General features: G+C 46.3%; 1 protein-coding gene across 3 annotated transcripts in view; it reads right to left on the bottom strand.

Annotated features, from left to right (window-relative positions):
• The window catches only part of TPH2 (tryptophan hydroxylase 2), a 116,781-nt gene that overhangs the window by 88,160 nt on the left and 8,558 nt on the right, over window positions 1–20,063 (bottom strand). For 2 of the 3 annotated variants that reach the window (XM_043447289.1, XM_043447291.1), the window contains 2 exons: window positions 4,103–4,286; window positions 3,907–4,010 (listed from right to left, as the gene is read on the bottom strand). In XM_043447289.1, the coding sequence (XP_043303224.1) occupies window positions 3,907–4,010; window positions 4,103–4,286 (288 nt within the window). The remainder of the gene's footprint in view (window positions 1–3,906; window positions 4,011–4,102; window positions 4,287–20,063) is intronic. The other variant, XM_043447290.1, reaches the window with a different exon arrangement.

Genomic DNA, 20,063 nt, shown 5'->3' on the forward strand with positions numbered 1-20,063 from the left:
TTAACTTCTTACCTCTGCAACCCCTGGAACCCTGAGGGATAAACCAAGATGGGAGGGCCACTCTGAGAAAGAAAGTCGGGCAAGAAGACAGGCTGTGGGATCAGGGCTCCGGGAGGAGAACCGGGACAGGCCCACGAAGCCCTGAGCCATCACCGCTCAATCGGCATCCACTCAGACACGTTCAAGGGGAACCTTAGCTCATTTTCCTCTCTCTTCCGGCTGAAGGAGAACTGGCCTTGAGGTCAGAAATCTTCACAGGACTGAATGCCGAACAGAAACAAAGAATGTCCACTGCCAAGAGCCTTTCTCTCAGGAATGACAAGAGGTCAGGAACAGAGGGAGACAGGGAGGGCCCTGAGCTCACCCAAAGGCCCTGCAGAAGGGAAGGGCGCCCACCCTCAAGGCCAGCACTGTCTTTTCTGCTATGAATTGAGGGTCTTTAAACTGGAGTCCAAAAGCAGGCTGACAGAGCCTTCAAATGTCTATATACAAAATTTGTGATTACATTTACAAAATGTGTGACCACCTTTACAAATGGGTCTGTGACCTAAGAAAAATGTCTTATGCCACAGAGGTAGAAGTGGTCATGCTAGAAAATGCGGATTTCAACACTCACTAGTCACACCCAACAACCTGGGATGCTAAAACTGAAGAATGCCAAGCACCCTTAATACTCAAAGAGAAAGCAGGCTGCGACAAAAGGAAAAGAGTGATGTGAAAATCTGAGCATCTGTTCCCTGATTCCTGCCAAACCAGACACCATGGCAACCACATCATAATCTGCTGGGCTTCCCAAAGAATCTTGACTGTCTGCTTGGCAAACACCTGCACCTTTTCCAGGCACACAAGAGAATGATTTACTCATCATGGCTCATCAGCCTAGCCTGGTGGTAATTACACAAGTGTTATGGGCGAACCAGAAATTTCAGCATTGAAACGTGCGTGAACTAGCAAAATAGAACAGAGATGCTAGCTACTCTAGTGATTACAGAGAAACAGAATTCCCTGGCCATCCATTCTAAATTGATGCCAGGGATAAGGTTACCAGGTAAAATACAAGACACTCAGGCAATATTTGGGACATTACTTATACTAAAAAAATGTTATTGTTTATATGAAATGAAAATGTAACTGGGCATCCTGTACTTGTATTTGCTAAATCTGGCAACACAAGCACTCAGAGAATGTCTGCTAGACATGACCTTTCCTCTCTCAACGTAAATCAAGGGGAACTGAAGACCCAACCAGCACCCAAAAGTGCTCAGCTGAATGTACTTTGGCGAGCACGGCTATCCCAAATCGGTCAACCCTGGCAGAACACCAGTATCATCCGCCAAGCTTTTAAATAATACTCCAAACCTGGACGCATTCCCAGAGGTTTTGATGCAAGCACACTGAGAGGAGATGCTGGCATTAGTATATTTTTCTAATTTCCCAGAGATTATCTAAATGGAAAGTGAGGGCCGAGAATCACCGAGTTAGCCTCACAAGCTCTCAAACTTGAGCGCTCACTGGACTCTCCGGTAAATCCATTTAAAGGCAGATTCCAGGCTCCATCCCTGGAAGTTCTGATTCAGTAGGCTTCAGATGAGCCCCAAGGTACTGCAGTTTTAATGAGAGCCTTATGCAGGGGACCTTGAATCCCACTTTGAAAGACCCTCGCAGTCTAGATCCTGGCTATTCAAAGTGTGGTCCCTGGACCACCAGTGTATGCCTCACCCGGGAGCTCCCTAGAAAGGCAGCATCTCAGGACCTCCACCTGCATTTTGAAAAGATCTACATGATTTGTATGTCCTTTAATGTTTGAGATGGACTCACCTACATATTTAACCCTTTCTTGAGAACCTCAGCAGCATGACTCATATTCCAAGCCCCCTGTGAGCTATCTCAGCACAAGAACGTGATCCTAGCATAATAATCCCTGCCTTGGGACTGAAATTATTCCCAGGCACAAAAATTCCTTAGAAACTTTTATCTATCTTCATCAAATAATAATTTTAAAAACACCAACTTACCAATATTAAATTTTGCATAATAAATATTTGGTGTGCTTATATAAAAAAAATATATGTGGTAAAAAATGATGAGTCAGGTAGGAGATTGCTAAGTACTTGCAATTATTTCAAGTGGCTGCATAGAAAATAAGAGAAGGTATCATAAGACGGGTACAATTAGGAATGATGGAACGAAATTAAGCATAGAAAAATTTATGCTGGATATTAGAATAAATTTTTTCACAGCAAGGTCAGCGGTTCCTGTGGTTGTTCTGACCCCCTTTCTCCAATTCGAGTGATTTCCAGACTAGACTAAGGGGAGCATTTGGAAATAAGAGGTTAGCAAAAAACTCCTTTACTGTCCAGGCATTGATCTGCATGATTTAATACAGCATTTCCTTTCCCAGAATTAAGCATTTACTCTTGCCAAAATGCTTTCCAGTTGTTTTATTAACTAGGCCTTTCAAACGCCCCTTTGAGCTCAATAAGCATTTTATGCCCACATTTGATGTAAAGAATCTGAGCTGCAGAAGTAGGGGGACTTGCCCAAGGTCATCCTGAAATTAACAGCTGGTGTCTGAGCCATCCTGCTCCTGCTAAGATCTTAGATCAGCTTCTGTACTAATCCTGACTCCTCTGAGGTGAGAAGGGGAAGATAAACAAATGGATGATTCTTAAAGACACTTTTGAGTATTTCTGTAAAGTTCAGGAACCTTTCATGTGAACTACTGTGAATTACTCTGAATTTTTAAGCTATACTGGCAAACGTAACAGAATGTGTCTTTGAGCGAACTCAGTTTTTTGAATCATGGAATTGAATTAGGTTTGTCTGACCACTAAATGGTATGCTATGAATTGGTCTGAATTTGTGTTTTATGCCAAAAGACTGGTTTGACTGAATAGCTCGCTCTTGCTGAAGGTGTCCTGGTCTCCTTTAAAGCAGTGGTTCTCACGCTCGAGTGTGGGCTTAGTGAGACGAGCCCCTGGGTGATACCAAGGCAGCTGGCCCAGGACCACACTGAGAGCGCCTCTGCACAGTCTGTAAGATTTCCAGACTTCCTCCATTTAAATAAGATGGATATCTGAAAACCATTACCCCCAGTCGACAAAAGGCTCTATAAGCATGACCAATCTGCTCGGGTTTCACCCTTTAATCCACCACTTTTAGGCACAGGGCACTGGGGGAAAATCTTTTGTAACAAAGGAGTACATTGCTTGCTTCTCCCAGACTACTAACTGTACTTCATTCTGACCATAAAGAAGTTTCAGGTCTCCTGTGTTAAATAAAAACTGATGTAAAGGGGAAGAGAGGAAATAATGGAAATGCTTACTACATATCATATTTCTTTAAAGGTGGTCATTTTTACAGCTGTAGAGCTGAGATGGCGGTAAATAGATTCAGGAAGGCGAGATGAGTCTTCCATCATGGTCTGATTCTATCACCCTCTGCCTTTCCATTGAGACTGAAGTCCACCACATTGCTCTGCTCCTGACTACTTCCAGTCCAGGAAAATAACAAGGGGAGTTCTACTCTCTCACTGAGTCGCACAACACCCAGTCCTCCCTCATTTCCCAAAGAGGTGATCAATTTCAGCTCCTCCTTTCTTCCAAGGGCCACCATCTGTAAGTATATTTCAGGTTGTCTAATTCTATAGAAAGGTTCTCCAAGGTTTATACTCTCCTCCTCTTTTATCCAACCCTTTTAAAAATAAAAGCAAGGTGGAACTACCATCCCTCTAACCTGCTTCCAGCCAACGCATACGTACAGAGAAGCCTTATCATTTAAGAGTCTGCTCTCAGTTACAGGGAATAAATAATAAATTGCTCTATGATAAAGCATCCTGGCACAGAATATGGCACTCTGCCATATGCTTGAAGAGCGCACGTGGGATGGATTTGACCGGGCACTTACTGGGTGGTCGGCATCCAGCTCTGAACCATACATGAGGACTCGGTGAGAGCACCTATCTAACTCCGAGATCTTCCGGGGAAACCAGGGCACATCCTCCAACTCTGCTGGAAACAGGGCAGGTTCAAAAATATTAGCTTTCCCCTTTGCAACACGCGTCAGCTTGCAAAATCACCCAACAAACAAAAACTGGCCTTGCCTTCTTCCTCCGTCCAAATGTTCTCTGGCGGATTCAGCGTCACAATCGTGGTTTGAAATTTCAGCGACTGAATGAGCTCATTGAATTCCGTTTTGCCACACTCACAGTCCACAAAGATTTCAACTTCCGAACTTCGCCGCCGGGATTTCCGGGACTCAATGTGAATCATGTTGACATGTTTTTCCTGTGAAAGTATAAACAACATATCTAAATCAGCTCCAGGGAACAATAAAAGAGATGCCATGGACTGGCCTTGTTTAACATGTAAGCAAAAAGGTGCCAAGTGCCCACGAAAGAGGAAAAGACAATTATCTCACTGTTTGCTTGACTAAAACACGGAAATGTTTTCCAACCATTGTCTCTATTAATAAGAATAGTAACTGTGTGTAGGTTTTCCTGTCTCTTTTTCAACAAGGAGGGACATTACGGTATATAAAAGCCCCACAAAATGTATAATAATTATGAAGATTATCATTTCCTAGAGGACTCCACATCCCACTGATGGTATGCATGATTATTTGGGGGGGAATTTAGTTTATCATACTGTCAGGTTGATTTTTTTAAATATATTTTCCCAAAAATCTTATAACTCAAACTCTTGATTTTATAGTAATAAAACATTTCTTTTTGAAATAAAACTTAAGCTAATTGTAGAAGAAATAATTAATAGTATGAACAGCAGGCAAATAAGGCAGAAACGGGGAAGGTGATATGAAAATGACCGAAATTTGGGACACACTAACCAAAGAGCGGCCCACATTTTAGGGGGTGGGGTGGCGGAAGGAAGCAAGAAAAGTAGCCAAAGAAGGGTCTCTATAGGCAAGGAAATAAAAGAAGACTCCCTAATGGAACCACTTAGGAACTATTCTCTTTCAGCAACCTCCAGGCTAACTAACTTCACCCAAGAATGTGTTGCTGCAACTGAAGAAGGAATTCATAGGGCCAGGACTCAATCTCAGGCCTATCTGTGCTGATCGTGCTCGGCTGCCTCTCCAGTGGACTCTGAACTCTCTGCTTAGTGCCTGTGGGAACGACAATGGAAGGATAAGACCCCCTCCAGACAGGGGAATCTTGAAGATCACATCCAGGTTACTCATTGCCTAAGAGGAAACATACCGTAATCACCCCTGACTCCGGACAGGTCATAAACTTTTTCCGTATCTATCAGGATGTAATCACAGGCTTATCAATTATTAACTGGTTGGAACGTGACCACAAGCTTATTGATTATTAACTGTTTGGAATGTAACTGCAGGCTTATTGATTATTGACTGTTTGAACACATAACACGTGAATGATGGGGTTATTGTAGTTATATTTACCTTACCTTTGTTTATGTAAGTCTCAAGGGAATTTGGGTGGTGGGTTTGGACACGTACACATGGGGTATAAAAGATTTTCACAAATGCTGGTCGGGGTCCTTGGCTAAGAGGAGACTCTGCCTTGGGCCCGCCAGTGTAATAAACTGCACTCCACTATCTGCATTGTCCTTCTGAGTGAGTTTGCTTCCCGGAATGCGTGGCTATAACACAACTATCACGATGGATTTCATGAGTAAAATCTCCTTACAATAAGATGTTCAAAGCAGGGTAGCAATTTCATACTCAAGTCTCAGGTTTAAATTCCCCCCAGGGACGTAGTCTTTCTTTGTCCTCAGGTAACTGAAGACTAAGTTCTCCTCTCCATCCTGACCACCCCCAGACAAGCAGATCCCTCCCCATCAGTCCACGGTATCCTCTGATTATCAGCATAACTCCTAGTAGAATCTGGGAGGCCTCAGACCTTTCAGCACAGCAGCAGGAGAGGCAATTTCCAGTACCAGACCAGGATGAAAGCACAGCATCCTTCTCTGTATAAAGAAACTCATCCTGTGACCAGGCTGCTAATTGTTCTATTTATGTTTTTAATAAGTTCTGCAATAATGCCATATTTTCTAAATTGGGAGGTAATAAAGGTAAGATTGACATTAGGTTCAAAGTTCAAGCGTCTTCACACAACTGGGTCACTGTGTGTGTGGACTTTGGTTGAAGCAGAGTGGATATTTTTAGACAAGAAAACTGGGGTTCAGATGGGTTAAGTGATATAACTAAGACCCCATCACCAGCTGATGGCCAAGTGAAAACTCAGAGCTGATGAGTCTGTCTCCAGGGGTTTTTGCGCTGCACCCAGCGGTCTAGTTGAATTGGCCTGCCTTTGGGCACTGTATGGAGACAGCAGTGGATGATATCATTATGTGTAAAATAGTTCCCCAAACTTCCATTACCACTGTTTATGGTACCTGATCCTTTCTTCAAGGTCAGAAGAGAACAAGGAAATATTTGCCAAATCAGGCTGCTAATTCCCCCTCTATGGTCATCAAAGAGGCATCACAGTAATGCCTCACGTCTGCACACTTCACAAAGCACTTACACTCCTGTTATTTCAGCACAACAACCTTGTTAGGTAGGAATTATTACTGCTATTTTACAAATGAAGCTATTGAATCTAGGAAGCAGCTAGTGATTAGCCGAGCCAAGAGAACACGGGTCTGAAACCTCTGACTGCAATTCAGTCTTTCCATGGCACCAGGAGCCCAAGGCACCATACAGCGCTAGGCCCCTGTGACAGCTCTAATCATGGCCACTGCCCCCAAACAAAACTAAGGGAATTAACTTTAACGAACAGTAGTCTAATACAGTATGTGGAAGGCTTGCTCATAGCTAGTCCAGATTCTACCAGCTCTCAAATGGACACTATTAAAACTCTAAATTTCCTATATGAAAAGGGTTATCGAGTATCCCCCAAGAAGGCTCAGATTAGCTCAACCCAAGTAAAATACCTTGGATTTATAACTAGGGAAAGGAAAAGAATTCTTGACCCCGAGGGGAAATCCCTCGTCTTAAATACCCCTACCCCGAAACAAAAAAACAGCTTAGGGGATTTTTAGGAATGACCGGGTTTTGCAGGGTCTGGATTCCTAATTATGGCAACCTGGCCAGACCCCTATATGAAAAGTTAAGGGGGAAAGAAAAAGAGCCACTCAACTGGGATGAGACCTGCAAGGTGGCCTTTAATGCCCTAAAAGAGTCCATCACCACAGCCCCAGCTTTAGGCCTCCCAAACCTGGAGAAGCCTTTTAGACTCTATGTTTCTGAAAGGATAGGAACTGCTCTTGGGATGTCAGGGCAGATGATGGGGCCCGTATTACAACCCGTGGCTTATCTCTCAAAATAACTAGATGAGGTGGCCAGAGGGTGGCCCACTTGCCTCCGGGCAGTAGCAGCCACCGCTCTTATGGTTAAGGAGGCATCTAAGCTGACCCTGGGTCAGCCCACCACAGTGTATACGCCTCACCAGGTGCAAGCAGTCTTGGAAACTAAAGGGGACAGGTGGATGACAGGGGGAAGGATCACCCAATACCAAGCCCTCCTCCTCGACACTCCAGAAATAAAGTTGAGGGTCTGCCAGACTTTAAATCCAGCAACCTTACTGCCAGATCCCCCTACTTCCCCTCTGGATCACCAGTGCAGACAAATCATAGACGAGTTATACTCTTCTCGCCCGGACCTATCAGAGACACGTTTATCTGACCCAGAGGAAAATTGGTACACAGATGGCAGCAGTTTTGTAGAAAAAGGAGAGAGGAAAGCAGGATATGCTGTAGTGAGCCTAGAAGAAACTAAGGAAAGTGGGTCTCTTCCCCCAGACACCTCAGCCCAGAAAGCTGAACTTTTTGCCCTGACAAGAGCTTTGGAGTTAGGAAAAGGAAAGAGGATTAATGTGTATACGGACTCTAAGTATGCTTTCCTCATTCTGCATGCCCATGCAGCAATTTGGAAAGAAAGAGGGATGCTCAGTGCCCGAAGCTCTCCTATTAAACACAAAGAGCTCATTCTCAGGCTCCTGGAGGCAGTCAAACGTCCTGCAAAATTAGCCGTCATCCACTGCAAGAGTCACCAAAAGGGGCAAGAAGAAGAGGCCCAGGGAAATAGGAGAGCTGATCAGGAGGCAAGACGAGCTGCCAGGGAAGCTACCTCTGCCACTGCTCTCTGCCCCCTTTTCCCCAAGGAAACCCTGACTCCAGATTATACCCCAGAGGAACATTCCTGATATGCTGAGCGGGGCTGGGAGATTGGGTCACATGGGTGGTTTCAGACTGATCAGGCCCAAATAATACTCCCTGATTCTCAGGTTTGGAAAATTACTAACTCGTTACATAAGAGCACCCATTTTGGAAGAGATGATCTAGAAATCTTGCTTAAGTCTATTCTCTACCATCCCCAGTTAGCTAAGGTTGTTAGACAGGTCACACAGAATTGTGATACCTGTCTAAGAAATAATCCAAAAACCAGACCCTTGCCACCTCCTCTAATTAAACCTGTCCAACATCGGGGATCATACCCAGGAGAGGACTGGCAAGTAGATTTTACAGCCATGCCAAAGACCCAAGGGTTTTCTTATTTGCTAGTCTTTATTGACACATTCACAGGATGGATCAACGCGTTCCCTACTAAGACAGAGAGAGCTACAGATGTCTGTAAAGCTCTGCTGAAGGAGATAGTGCCTAGGTTTGGGCTGCCTCAGTCACTTCAGAGTGACAATGGGCCCTCATTTACAGCCACGATATCCCAGAACCTAGCCGCATGCTTAGGCATAAAATACCGGCTCCACTCATCCTGGAGGCCTCAAGCTTCAGGAAAGGTAGAGAGAGCCAACCAGACTCTTAAAAGGGCTCTGGCTCAGCTATGCCAAGAAACACATAATAAGTGGACACATATGCTACCCATGGCCCTCATGAGGGTACGGACATCCCCCAAACGGCCACGATTGTTAAGTCCTTATGAAATGATGTATGGACGTCCATTCTTAACCTCTCATTTGTTTTTTGATGAGGATGCCAATACACTTTTAAAACACATAATTGACCTGGGAAGGTTTCAACAGGAACTCCAACGGTATGGAGAACAGATCCTCCCTAAACCACAGGGAGACTTGAAAAATCCCCAGGTAGAGCCAGGGGATCAAGTATTAGTAAAGACCTGGCAAGAAAAAGGGAGTCCAAACCAGCTGTCTGAGAAATGGATAGGGCCATATCAGGTTGTTCCAGTGACTTCAACTGCTGTAAAAGTGAAGGGTCTATCTGCCTGGGTCCACAATTCTAGAATAGAACCCTATGGCCTACAGGAGGGGGAGACAGAAACTGAGACTCCAAAGCTAGAGGACAGCTATTCCTGTGAACCTGTTAAAGATCTCAGGCTCTTGTTCAAGCGGAACCCCATCAACTCTCCCTCAGATAAGTAAAATGCATCATATGATGTTCTTCCTCTTTCTAATCATATCTCCCTGTATGGCTATTGATCTCTCCCTAAACGAGGCATATACACTTGCAAACCACACTGCTTCTCAACTCAACCTAACCAGCCCGTGCTGGATCTGCATTAATGGCAGAAGTTGGGGATATGTCCAACCTATCCCAGGGTATCAATGGCCCACCCTTCCAGCCGAGCTACGGGCTGTTACGCAGCACACCCCATCTGGTCGTAATATGGCCTTTTGGGAAAAAGGGGAAAAAAACTTCATGCCTTGGTACCAGCAACAACGGTCTCTATTTACCCCCTCGATGACATCTGCAATCCCACCTGAGCCCTTATTTTCTCTCTTGACTAACATCCCCCAAGTGACCTTCCCTATCTGTCTAAGAAGCCACTCCCTAACAGGGGTGTCAGTGGGAAATCTAGACGACTCACAATGTGGGGTGACCTTCACTGTTGAAACTGATGGGAAAAACCGGGACCTAGAAATTTCACTAGGGTATTACGATTTAGCCCAAAGTTTGGGAACTGAGGTTCTGGCAGAACCGACACACTATACCTATCCCCGAACATGAGGCTCTCCTCAGATGCCATTAACCAGTCTCGAAAATCCATGTTCTGTGCTGGACGACCAAAGAACCACACTCGTTCGTCCTGGTTTCTAAACCAGACGGGCAACTCTGACCCCTGTTATTCCCTTGTAGGGGTACCCACCCCTAAAAACCTAACCCTATGGTGGGAGCCCAAACGAAATACTCTCTACCTTGAGGACAAAACCCAGGATGCCTCACAACACTTAAATCCGTTCCTAAATGCCCTCACTGCTGCCGGTTTTGCCGCAAGTGGAGTGACAGTCTCCTCCCAGCTGCTAAAGGACTGCCCCTGTTCCATTATGCCATGTTCCAGTTGTAAGGCAGATGAAAATCCTGTTCCTCTTTGGCAAACCCATTTTGCTGCCCAACTTAAACCTAGTCATGGTGTCTATTTCATATGTGGAGATAAAGCTTATTTATCCCTACCACCTTTTTGGTCAGGAACTTGCTCCCTAGGGTATGTCACGCCCCACGTAGATCTGGCCTGGAGTAATACCTCCTTGCCTTTACCAGTATATACCAACCAGAGGATACGTCGTGCGGTAATACTTACCCCTATTTTCCTGGCATTAGGACTGACTGCTGGTTTAACAAGAGTTGCCATGGGGGGAACTTCTTTACATAAATTTCAGCAGCTTTCTACCGACACTGCTGTATCCATAGAAAAAACAGCGAGGACCCTCCAACGCCTACAATCCCAGTTAGACTCCCTAGCCGCAATGGTCCTACAAAATCGTCGGGCCCTAGACTTATTGACTGCAGGACAGGGAGGCACTTGTCTATATCTAAAGGAAAAATGCTGTTTTTATTATAATCAGTCTGGGCAGGTCCAAGAAGATATCAAGGGGCTTTTGGAACAGGCTACAAAGATCCGAGATTGAAGTTCAACAGGTGTATGGAGTTCTCCTTCTTTCCCTTCTTGGCTCTTACCATTCATGGGTCCAGGGATAACTATCCTATTAGGCCTCCTATTTGGCCCCTGTATACTCCAACTCCTTACAAAGTTTATCTCCAGCAGACTCCAGCAGTTCCAGGCCAAATTGATGTTACTACAAGGGTGGGAGCTGATTTCAAATATAGAACACCCCAACTTAGATCAGGTAGAGAGAGACTTCTGCTCTGCTAGGCAGGCCTACGCCCAGGCACAGCAGGGAAGAAGTTACAAAAAAAAAGAGACCTCCGCCCCAATTCCCAAAAAGCATCTTGAGTATAAAGTCTCTCAGGGGCGAGTTGTTAGGGGAAGCACACTGATTGAAACCGCCCACCCTGGCCAGGCACCATAGTAACCATTTGCATGAGTTGTTTTATGACAGGAGATCCTGATAAGGAATACGGAACTAATAAGCCACCACCAGCCGGGAGAGTTCGGGAAAGGTCAAGAGGAGACACTACCTGTCCGTCCACTTCCCAGAATCCCTCTCGCCAGCATCCATCTTGGCTGAGCGATGCGTGCGCCACCAGGAAAGACTGTGAATTAGAATGACTGGCCAAAGACCACCCGGAAACTAATCCCGTCACCATAAAACCCAAGACTGTGAGCCACGCGGCAGAGCAGTTCTCCTGGGTTCCCTTACCCTCCTGCTCTCCACCTGGGTGCCCCTCCCAATAAAATCTCTTGCTTTGTCAGCACGTGTCTCCTCGGACAATTCTTTTCCGAGTGTTAGGCAAGAGCCCAACTTCGGGCCCTGGAAGGGGGTACCACTTCCTACAACAACTGGCGACCACGAAGGGACACCCCCATTTCTACTGGGGCTGACATCCAGACCGCTCGGGGTACCCCAGGACCAGCTCGCCTGCCGACGGATCTGACCCAGGGGCCGCAACTGGGACTTGTTTGTCCCTGGTCTCCTCCTGACGCAGACAACTGGCCAGGGTGCCCCAACCGGGTAAGGAACAAGAGATTTTGTTGACCCCTCTTTTCTCACCCCTCTTTTCAACCTATCCTATTTTTCTAGTCCCCCAGTCTGGACGCAGGAATCTGGTCGAAGGGCCTCAGCTTAAGCTGAGGATTGGAGACTGATCACCTCCTCTTGGCAAAGAACTCAAATTCTAGTTCTGGTAGGGCCGAGTTCCAGTCCTCCCTTCTCTGGAAGCCCAGGGAAAAGTCCTGTAATGCCTGGGTGTCTGCAGGTGGCAGGAGACGTCTGTAAGGCCACCCCTTTTTTTCTCTTTCTCTCCCCCACTCCTAGACCTTCTGTCTCGTCCCACTCCTTTTCTCTCAACCTGGCCCTTTTCCCTCTCTTTGAAGACCCAAGTTATTTCCGCTTACTCTGTCTGTCAATACTTGGACCTGAAGTTCTGGGTCTTTGTAAGAGATTTTCAGAGAGGCTATGCCCTCTGCTCCCCATCAACTGTGCTTTCTGTTCTTGGGGAGACGATCGGGCATTAGAAGCCCTCCATCGGGTGCCCTGTTTCTATAAATTCAGCCATTTAATTGAGCATTTGGCTGAGTGCTTCCACGTGGAAGTGATTGACGGGGTTCAGTATAGTCGCACCCGGTCTTGGGTGAAAATTAACACCCTAGATACATCCTTAGGGGTTAATTTACCTTTTGGGACCAGCCCTACAGCCCCGTTGATTGTGCTTACTACCGAACATTTCCTTTGGCGCTTATACAATCAGGCCCTTTGGGACCAGGAGAGAGCTTACAATCTCTCTAGAGTCAGATATAGAGACATCCGCCCCAATACTGGTCCCTTGGGAAGGAGATATAAGCTATACCATCGCTAAAATGAGAAATAAGCCTAGCTTCCCTCTAGACACCCCGCTTGGTTGTCTTTTGGCCAACTGGGAGGGATACCAACTGGGAGGGTTAAAAAAGAAAAAACTTATCAAATACTGTACTCAGTACTGGCCTACTTACTCCCTGGGAGGAGGGGAAAAATGGCCCCAGTCAGGATCACTTAGACACAACACCATTTTACAGCTCAGTCTATACTACAAACGTGAGGGTAAATACAAGGAAGTTCCCTATGTCCAGGCCTTTATGGCCCTCTACCAGGATTCTGAAAAAAAGGGAAAATATAAGCTTGAGGACTTTGATAAATGCTCTTCCAAAATCCTTTTAACAAGGTCTGAAACAGAAGATCCCCTTGACCTTCTCTTGACCTCCCCTGCTTCAGCACAGAGGCCATGAGGAAGGGAGGGTCAGACAAGCCCGGAAGTCAGGAGGCTGGGCCCGAAAGTCATGGGATCAGAAGGGGAGTCACTCCCAGTCGCCTTGGCTCCTCCTCCATATGTCCCCTCCCCCATGGGGTTACGATCAGGAAGTAAGCTTTGTCCTCTACAGAAAAAAAGGTCATCCTCAGACAAAACCTGCCCCCTAAGAGAGGTACCAGATGGGGAGGGGGGAACTATGCATGTTCATGTTCCGTTCTCTATGCAAGACATTACCCAATGCAAGGAACAATTGGGTTCATATTCAGAGAACCCAAAAAAATTTAAGGATGAATTTGAGCATCTTAGCCTTAAGTCCTCCCTCACCTGGAGGGATATAATGGTCATCCTCACCCGGTGTTGTAATGATGAGGAAAAAGCTCAAATCCTAGATCAGGCTAGAAAAGTGGCTGATGAAAGACAGTGGGTAGATGTCAGTCTGGCCCCTGCCGAAGAGACAATTCCCTCAACAGAGCCAGACTGGGATCCTAATACAAGGGCAAAAAAGGAATCCTTAAGATACTTCATTACTTGCCTACTACAGGGAATGACCCAGGGTGTGCGAAAGGTTGTTAATTATAATAAGATAAAAGAGGTTACACAGGAAAAAAATGAAAATCCAGCTCTTTTTTTTTTGGACAGACTCACAGAAGCCTTTAAAAACTTTACCAAGACAGATTTAATAAGTATGGAAGGACGAGTCCTGTTGGCCCATTCCTTCATAACCCAGGCAGCCCCAGACATAAGGAGAAAATTACAAAAACTAGGAAAAGGACCAGAGACCCCAATTTCCGATTTGGTGGAGGAGGCAAATAGGGTGTTTTTGAACAGGGACCGGGAGGAGGAAGCAAGAAGGGAGCAAAAAGAAGTCCAAAAAGATAGGAGAATAGAGAGGCAGACCCAGGCCTTGGACCAACAACAGGCTAAAATTCTGGCCTTGATTCATCCTGCCACTATGCGAGAGTCCCAGAGAGAGCAAGGAATAAAAAAAGATCCTAACAATCCACCGCGGCTGAGCCGCACCCAGTGTGCCTACTGCAGAGAGGATGGGCATTGGAAAAGGGAGTGTCCATATCGCCCTAAGGGAAGGCGTATGGCGACCCCTACAACTGCTCCCTCTGTGTTAGTTCTGGGCGACCGGGTGCCCAGTGGCTCGAAAAACCCCCGCAAATGGTGAGATCCAGATCACTCCTCTCGACCCTTGGGTGACTCTACAAATAAAAGGTAAAGATGTGAACTTTCTTTTAGACACGGGGACTGCCTTCTCCGTTCTTCCTTTCCAATTAGGACCTTTAGAATCCCAGGCTAAAATGGTGATGGGGTAGATGGAAAACCCCAAAGCCGGAATTTTACTAAGCCCCTCCATTATAAGGTGGGAAATTGGCAAGGAACCCACCCCTTCTTATACATCCCCGGTTGCCCTGCTCCCCTACTGGGGAGAGACCTTCTTTGCCGCCTCCAAACCAGAGTGACTTGGGGAAAGGTAGAAGTCGATAATTTTCTTTGCCTAGTGTCTGAATATTTACAGTCAGAGGTAAAAAAGGAGGAGTCTGTCCCTTTCCTAGATGAGGTCAATCCCCAGGTGTGGGATGTCTCCAGCCCTGGTTTAGCCATAAATGTTCCACCGGTAAAGATTTCTCTGAGGCCAAATGCTCCCTACCCTTGGAAAAGACAATATCCCTTAAAACCAGAAGCTCTTGAGGGTCTTAGACCATTAGTTAACAAATACCAAGATACTGGAATTCTAATCAGCTGTGAGTCCCCCTGCAATACTCCAATCTTGCCCGTTAAAAAACCAGATGGATCTTATCGATTCGTCCAGGATCTAAGAGCTGTTAATGAAGCTGTGGTTCCCATCCACCCCATAGTCCCAAACCCGTATACCCTCCTATCCCAAGTCCCAGGAAATGCCAAGTACTTCTCAGTCTTGGATCTTAAAGATGCTTTCTTTTGCATTCCTCGCCATCCTGAATCCCAAAAGCTCTTTGCTTTTGAGTGGCGGGACTTGGAAACAAGAGAGCCCATACAACTCTGCTGGACTCGACTACCACAAGGGTTAGGGATAGCTCTCGTATCTTTGGGACTTCCTTGGGGAGAGAACTAAGGGAATTAACTTTAACAAACAGTAGTCTAATACAGTATGTGGATGACTTGCTCATAGCTAGTCCAGATTTTACCAGCTCTCAAATGGACACTATTAAAACTCTAAATTTCCTATATGAAAAGGGTTATCGAGTATCCCCCAAGAAGGCTCAGATTAGCTCAACCCAAGTAAAATACCTTGGATTTATAACTAGGGAAAGGAAAAGAATGCTTGACCCCAAGGGGAAATCCCTCATCTTAAATACCCCGTACCCAGAAATAAAAAAACAGCTTAGGGGATTTTTAGGAATGACCGGGTTTTGCAGGGTCTGGATTCCTAATTATGGCAACCTGGCCAGACCCCTATATGAAAAGTTAAGGGGGAAAGAAAAAGAGCCACTCAACTGGGATGAGACCTGCAAGGTGGCCTTTAATGCCCTAAAAGAGTCCATCACCACAGCCCCAGCTTTAGGCCTCCCAAACCTGGAGAAGCCTTTTAGACTCTATGTTTCTGAAAGGATAGGAACTGCTCTTGGGATGTCAGGGCAGATGATGGGGCCCGTATTACAACCCGTGGCTTATCTCTCAAAATAACTAGATGAGGTGGCCAGAGGGTGGCCCACTTGCCTCCGGGCAGTAGCAGCCACCGCTCTTATGGTTAAGGAGGCATCTAAGCTGACCCTGGGTCAGCCCACCACAGTGTATACGCCTCACCAGGTGCAAGCAGTCTTGGAAACTAAAGGGGACAGGTGGATGACAGGAGGAAGGATCACCCAATACCAAGCCCTCCTCCTCGACACTCCAGAAATAAAGTTGAGGGTCTGCCAGACTTTAAATCCAGCAACCTTACTGCCAGATCCCCCTACTTCCCCTCTGGATCACCAGTGCAGACAAATCATAGACGAGTTATACTCTTCTCGCCCGGACCTATCAGAGACACGTTTATCTGACCCAGAGGAAAATTGGTACACAGATGGCAGCAGTTTTGTAGAAAAAGGAGAGAGGAAAGCAGGATATGCTGTAGTGAGCCTAGAAGAAACTAAGGAAAGTGGGTCTCTTCCCCCAGACACCTCAGCCCAGAAAGCTGAACTTTTTGCCCTGACAAGAGCTTTGGAGTTAGGAAAAGGAAAGAGGATTAATGTGTATACGGACTCTAAGTATGCTTTCCTCATTCTGCATGCCCATGCAGCAATTTGGAAAGAAAGAGGGATGCTCAGTGCCCGAAGCTCTCCTATTAAACACAAAGAGCTCATTCTCAGGCTCCTGGAGGCAGTCAAACGTCCTGCAAAATTAGCCGTCATCCACTGCAAGAGTCACCAAAAGGGGCAAGAAGAAGAGGCCCAGGGAAATAGGAGAGCTGATCAGGAGGCAAGACGAGCTGCCAGGGAAGCTACCTCTGCCACTGCTATCTGCCCCCTTTTCCCCAAGGAAACCCTGACTCCAGATTATACCCCAGAGGAACATTCCCGATATGCTGAGCGGGGCTGGGAGATTGGGTCACATGGGTGGTTTCAGACTGATCAGGCCCAAATAATACTCCCTGATTCTCAGGTTTGGAAAATTACTAACTCATTACATAAGAGCACCCATTTTGGAAGAGATGATCTAGAAATCTTGCTTAAGTCTATTCTCTACCATCCCCAGTTAGCTAAGGTTGTTAGACAGGTCACACAGAATTGTGATACCTGTCTAAGGAATAATCCAAAAACCAGACCCTTGCCACCTCCTCTAATTAAACCTGTCCAACATCGGGGATCATACCCAGGAGAGGACTGGCAAGTAGATTTTACAGCCATGCCAAAGACCCAAGGGTTTTCTTATTTGCTAGTCTTTATTGACACATTCACAGGATAGATCAACGCGTTCCCTACTAAGACAGAGAGAGCTACAGATGTCTGTAAAGCTCTGCTGAAGGAGAGCTAGGTTTGGGCTGCCTCGGTCACTTCAGAGTGACAATGGGTCCTCATTTACAGCCACGACATCCCAGAACCTAGCCGCATGCTTAGGCATAAAATACCGGCTCCGCTCATCCTGGAGGCCTCAAGCTTCAGGAAAGGTAGAGAGAGCCAACCAGACTCTTAAAAGGGCTCTGGCTCAGCTATGCCAAGAAACACATAATAAGTGGACACATATGCTACCCATGGCCCTCATGAGGGTACGGACATCCCCCAAACGGCCACGATTGTTAAGTCCTTATGAAATGATGCATGGACGTCCATTCTTAACTTCTGATTTGTTTTTCGATGAGGATGCCAATACACTTTTAAAACATATAATTGACCTGGGAAGGTTTCAACAGGAACTCCAACGGTATGGAGAACAGATCCTCCCTAAACCACAGGGAGACTTGAAAAATCCCCAGGTAGAGCCAGGGGATCAAGTATTAGTAAAGACCCAGCAAGAAAAAGGGAGTCCAAACCAGCTGTCCGAGAAATGGACAGGGCCATATCAGGTTGTTCCAGTGACTTCAACTGCTGTAAAAGTGAAGGGTCTATCTGCCTGGGCCCACAATTCTAGAATAGAACCCTATGGCCTACAGGAGGGGGAGACAGAAACTGAGACTCCAAAGCCAGAGGACAGCTATTCCTGTGAACCTGTTAAAGATCTCAGGCTCTTGTTCAAGCGGAACCCCATCAACTCTCCCTCAGATAAGTAAAATGCATCATATGATGTTCTTCCTCTTTCTAATCATATCTCCCTGTATGGCTATTGATCTCTCCCTAAACGAGGCATATACACTTGCAAACCACACTGCTTCTCAACTCAACCTAACCAGCCCGTGCTGGATCTGCATTAATGACAAAAGTTGGGGGTATGTCCAACCTATCCCAGGGTATCAATGGCCCACCCTCCAGCCGAGCTACGGGCTGTTACTCAGCACACCCCATCTGGTCGTAATATGGCCTTTTGGGAAAAGGGAAAAAAACTTCATGCCTTGGTACCAGCAACAACGGTCTCTATTTACCCCCTCGATGACATCTGCAATCCCACCTGAGCCCTTATTTTCTCTCTTGACTAACATCCCCCAAGTGACCTTCCCTATCTGTCTAAAAAGCCACTCCCTAACAGGGGTGTCAGTGGGAAATCTAGACGACTCACAATGTGGGGTGATGTTCACTGTTGAAACTGATGGGAAAAACCGGGACCTAGAAATTTCACTAGGGTATTACGATTTAGCCCAAAGTTTGGGAACTAGAGGTTCTGGCAGAACCGACACACTATACCTATCCCCGAACATGAGGCTCTCCTCAGATGCCATTAACCAGTCTCGAAAATCCATGTTCTGTGCTGGACGACCAAAGAACCACACTCGTTCGTCCTGGTTTCTAAACCAGACGGGCAACTCTGACCCCTGTTATTCCCTTGTAGGTGTACCCACCCCTAAAAACCTAACCCTATGGTGGGAGCCCAAACGAAATACTCTCTACCTTGAGGACAAACCCCAGGATGCCTCACAACACTTAAATCCGTTCCTAAATGCCCTCACTGCTGCCGGTTTTGCCGCAAGTGGAGTGACAGTCTCCTCCCAGCTGCTAAAGGACTGCCCCTGTTCCATTATGCCATGTTCCAGTTGTAAGGCAGATGAAAATCCTGTTCCTCTTTGGCAAACCCATTTTGCTGCCCAACTTAAACCTAGTCATGGTGTCTATTTCATATGTGGAGATAAAGCTTATTTATCCCTACCACCTTTTTGGTCAGGAACTTGCTCCCTAGGGTATGTCACGCCCCACGTAGATCTGGCCTGGAGTAATACCTCCTTGCCTTTACCAGTATATACCAACCAGAGGATACGTCGTGCGGTAATACTTACCCCTATTTTCCTGGCATTAGGACTGACTGCTGGTTTAACAAGAGTTGCCATGGGGGGAACTTCTTTACATAAATTTCAGCAGCTTTCTACCGACACTGCTGTATCCATAGAAAAAACAGCGAGGACCCTCCAACGCCTACAATCCCAGTTAGACTCCCTAGCCGCAATGGTCCTACAAAATCGTCAGGCCCTAGACTTATTGACTGCAGGACAGGGAGGCACTTGTCTATATCTAAAGGAAAAATGCTGTTTTTATTATAATCAGTCTGGGCAGGTCCAAGAAGATATCAAGGGGCTTTTGGAACAGGCTACAAAGATCCGAGATTGAAGTTCAACAGGTGTATGGAGTTCTCCTTCTTTCCCTTCTTGGCTCTTACCATTCATGGGTCCAGGGATAACTATCCTATTAGGCCTCCTATTTGGCCCCTGTATACTCCAACTCCTTACAAAGTTTATCTCCAGCAGACTCCAGCAGTTCCAGGCCAAATTGATGTTACTACAAGGGTGGGAGCTGATTTCAAATATAGAACACCCCAACTTAGATCAGGTAGAGAGAGACTTCTGCTCTGCTAGGCAGGCCCACGCCCAGGCACAGCAAGAAGAAGTTACAAAAAAAAAGAGACCTCCGCCCCAATTCCCAAAAAGCATCTTGAGTATAAAGTCTCTCAGGGGCGAGTTGTTAGGGGAAGCACACTGATTGAAACCGCCCACCCTGGCCAGGCACCATAGTAACCATTTGCATGAGTTGTTTTATGACAGGAGATCCTGATAAGGAATACGGAACTAATAAGCCACCACCAGCCGGAAGAGTTCGGGAAAGGTCGAGAGGAGACACTACCTGTCCGTCCACTTCCCAGAATCCCTCTTGCTAGCATCCATCTTGGCTGAGCGATGCGTGCACCACCAGGAAAGACTCTGAATTAGAATGATTGGCCAAAGACCACCTGGAAACTAATCCCATCACCATAAAACCCAAGACTGCGGCAGAGCAGTTCTCCTGGGTTCCCTTACCCTTCTGCTCTCCACCC

This window comes from Cervus canadensis, chromosome 25 (assembly GCF_019320065.1).
Source record: "Cervus canadensis isolate Bull #8, Minnesota chromosome 25, ASM1932006v1, whole genome shotgun sequence".
Classification (NCBI taxonomy): domain Eukaryota; kingdom Metazoa; phylum Chordata; class Mammalia; order Artiodactyla; family Cervidae; genus Cervus; species Cervus canadensis.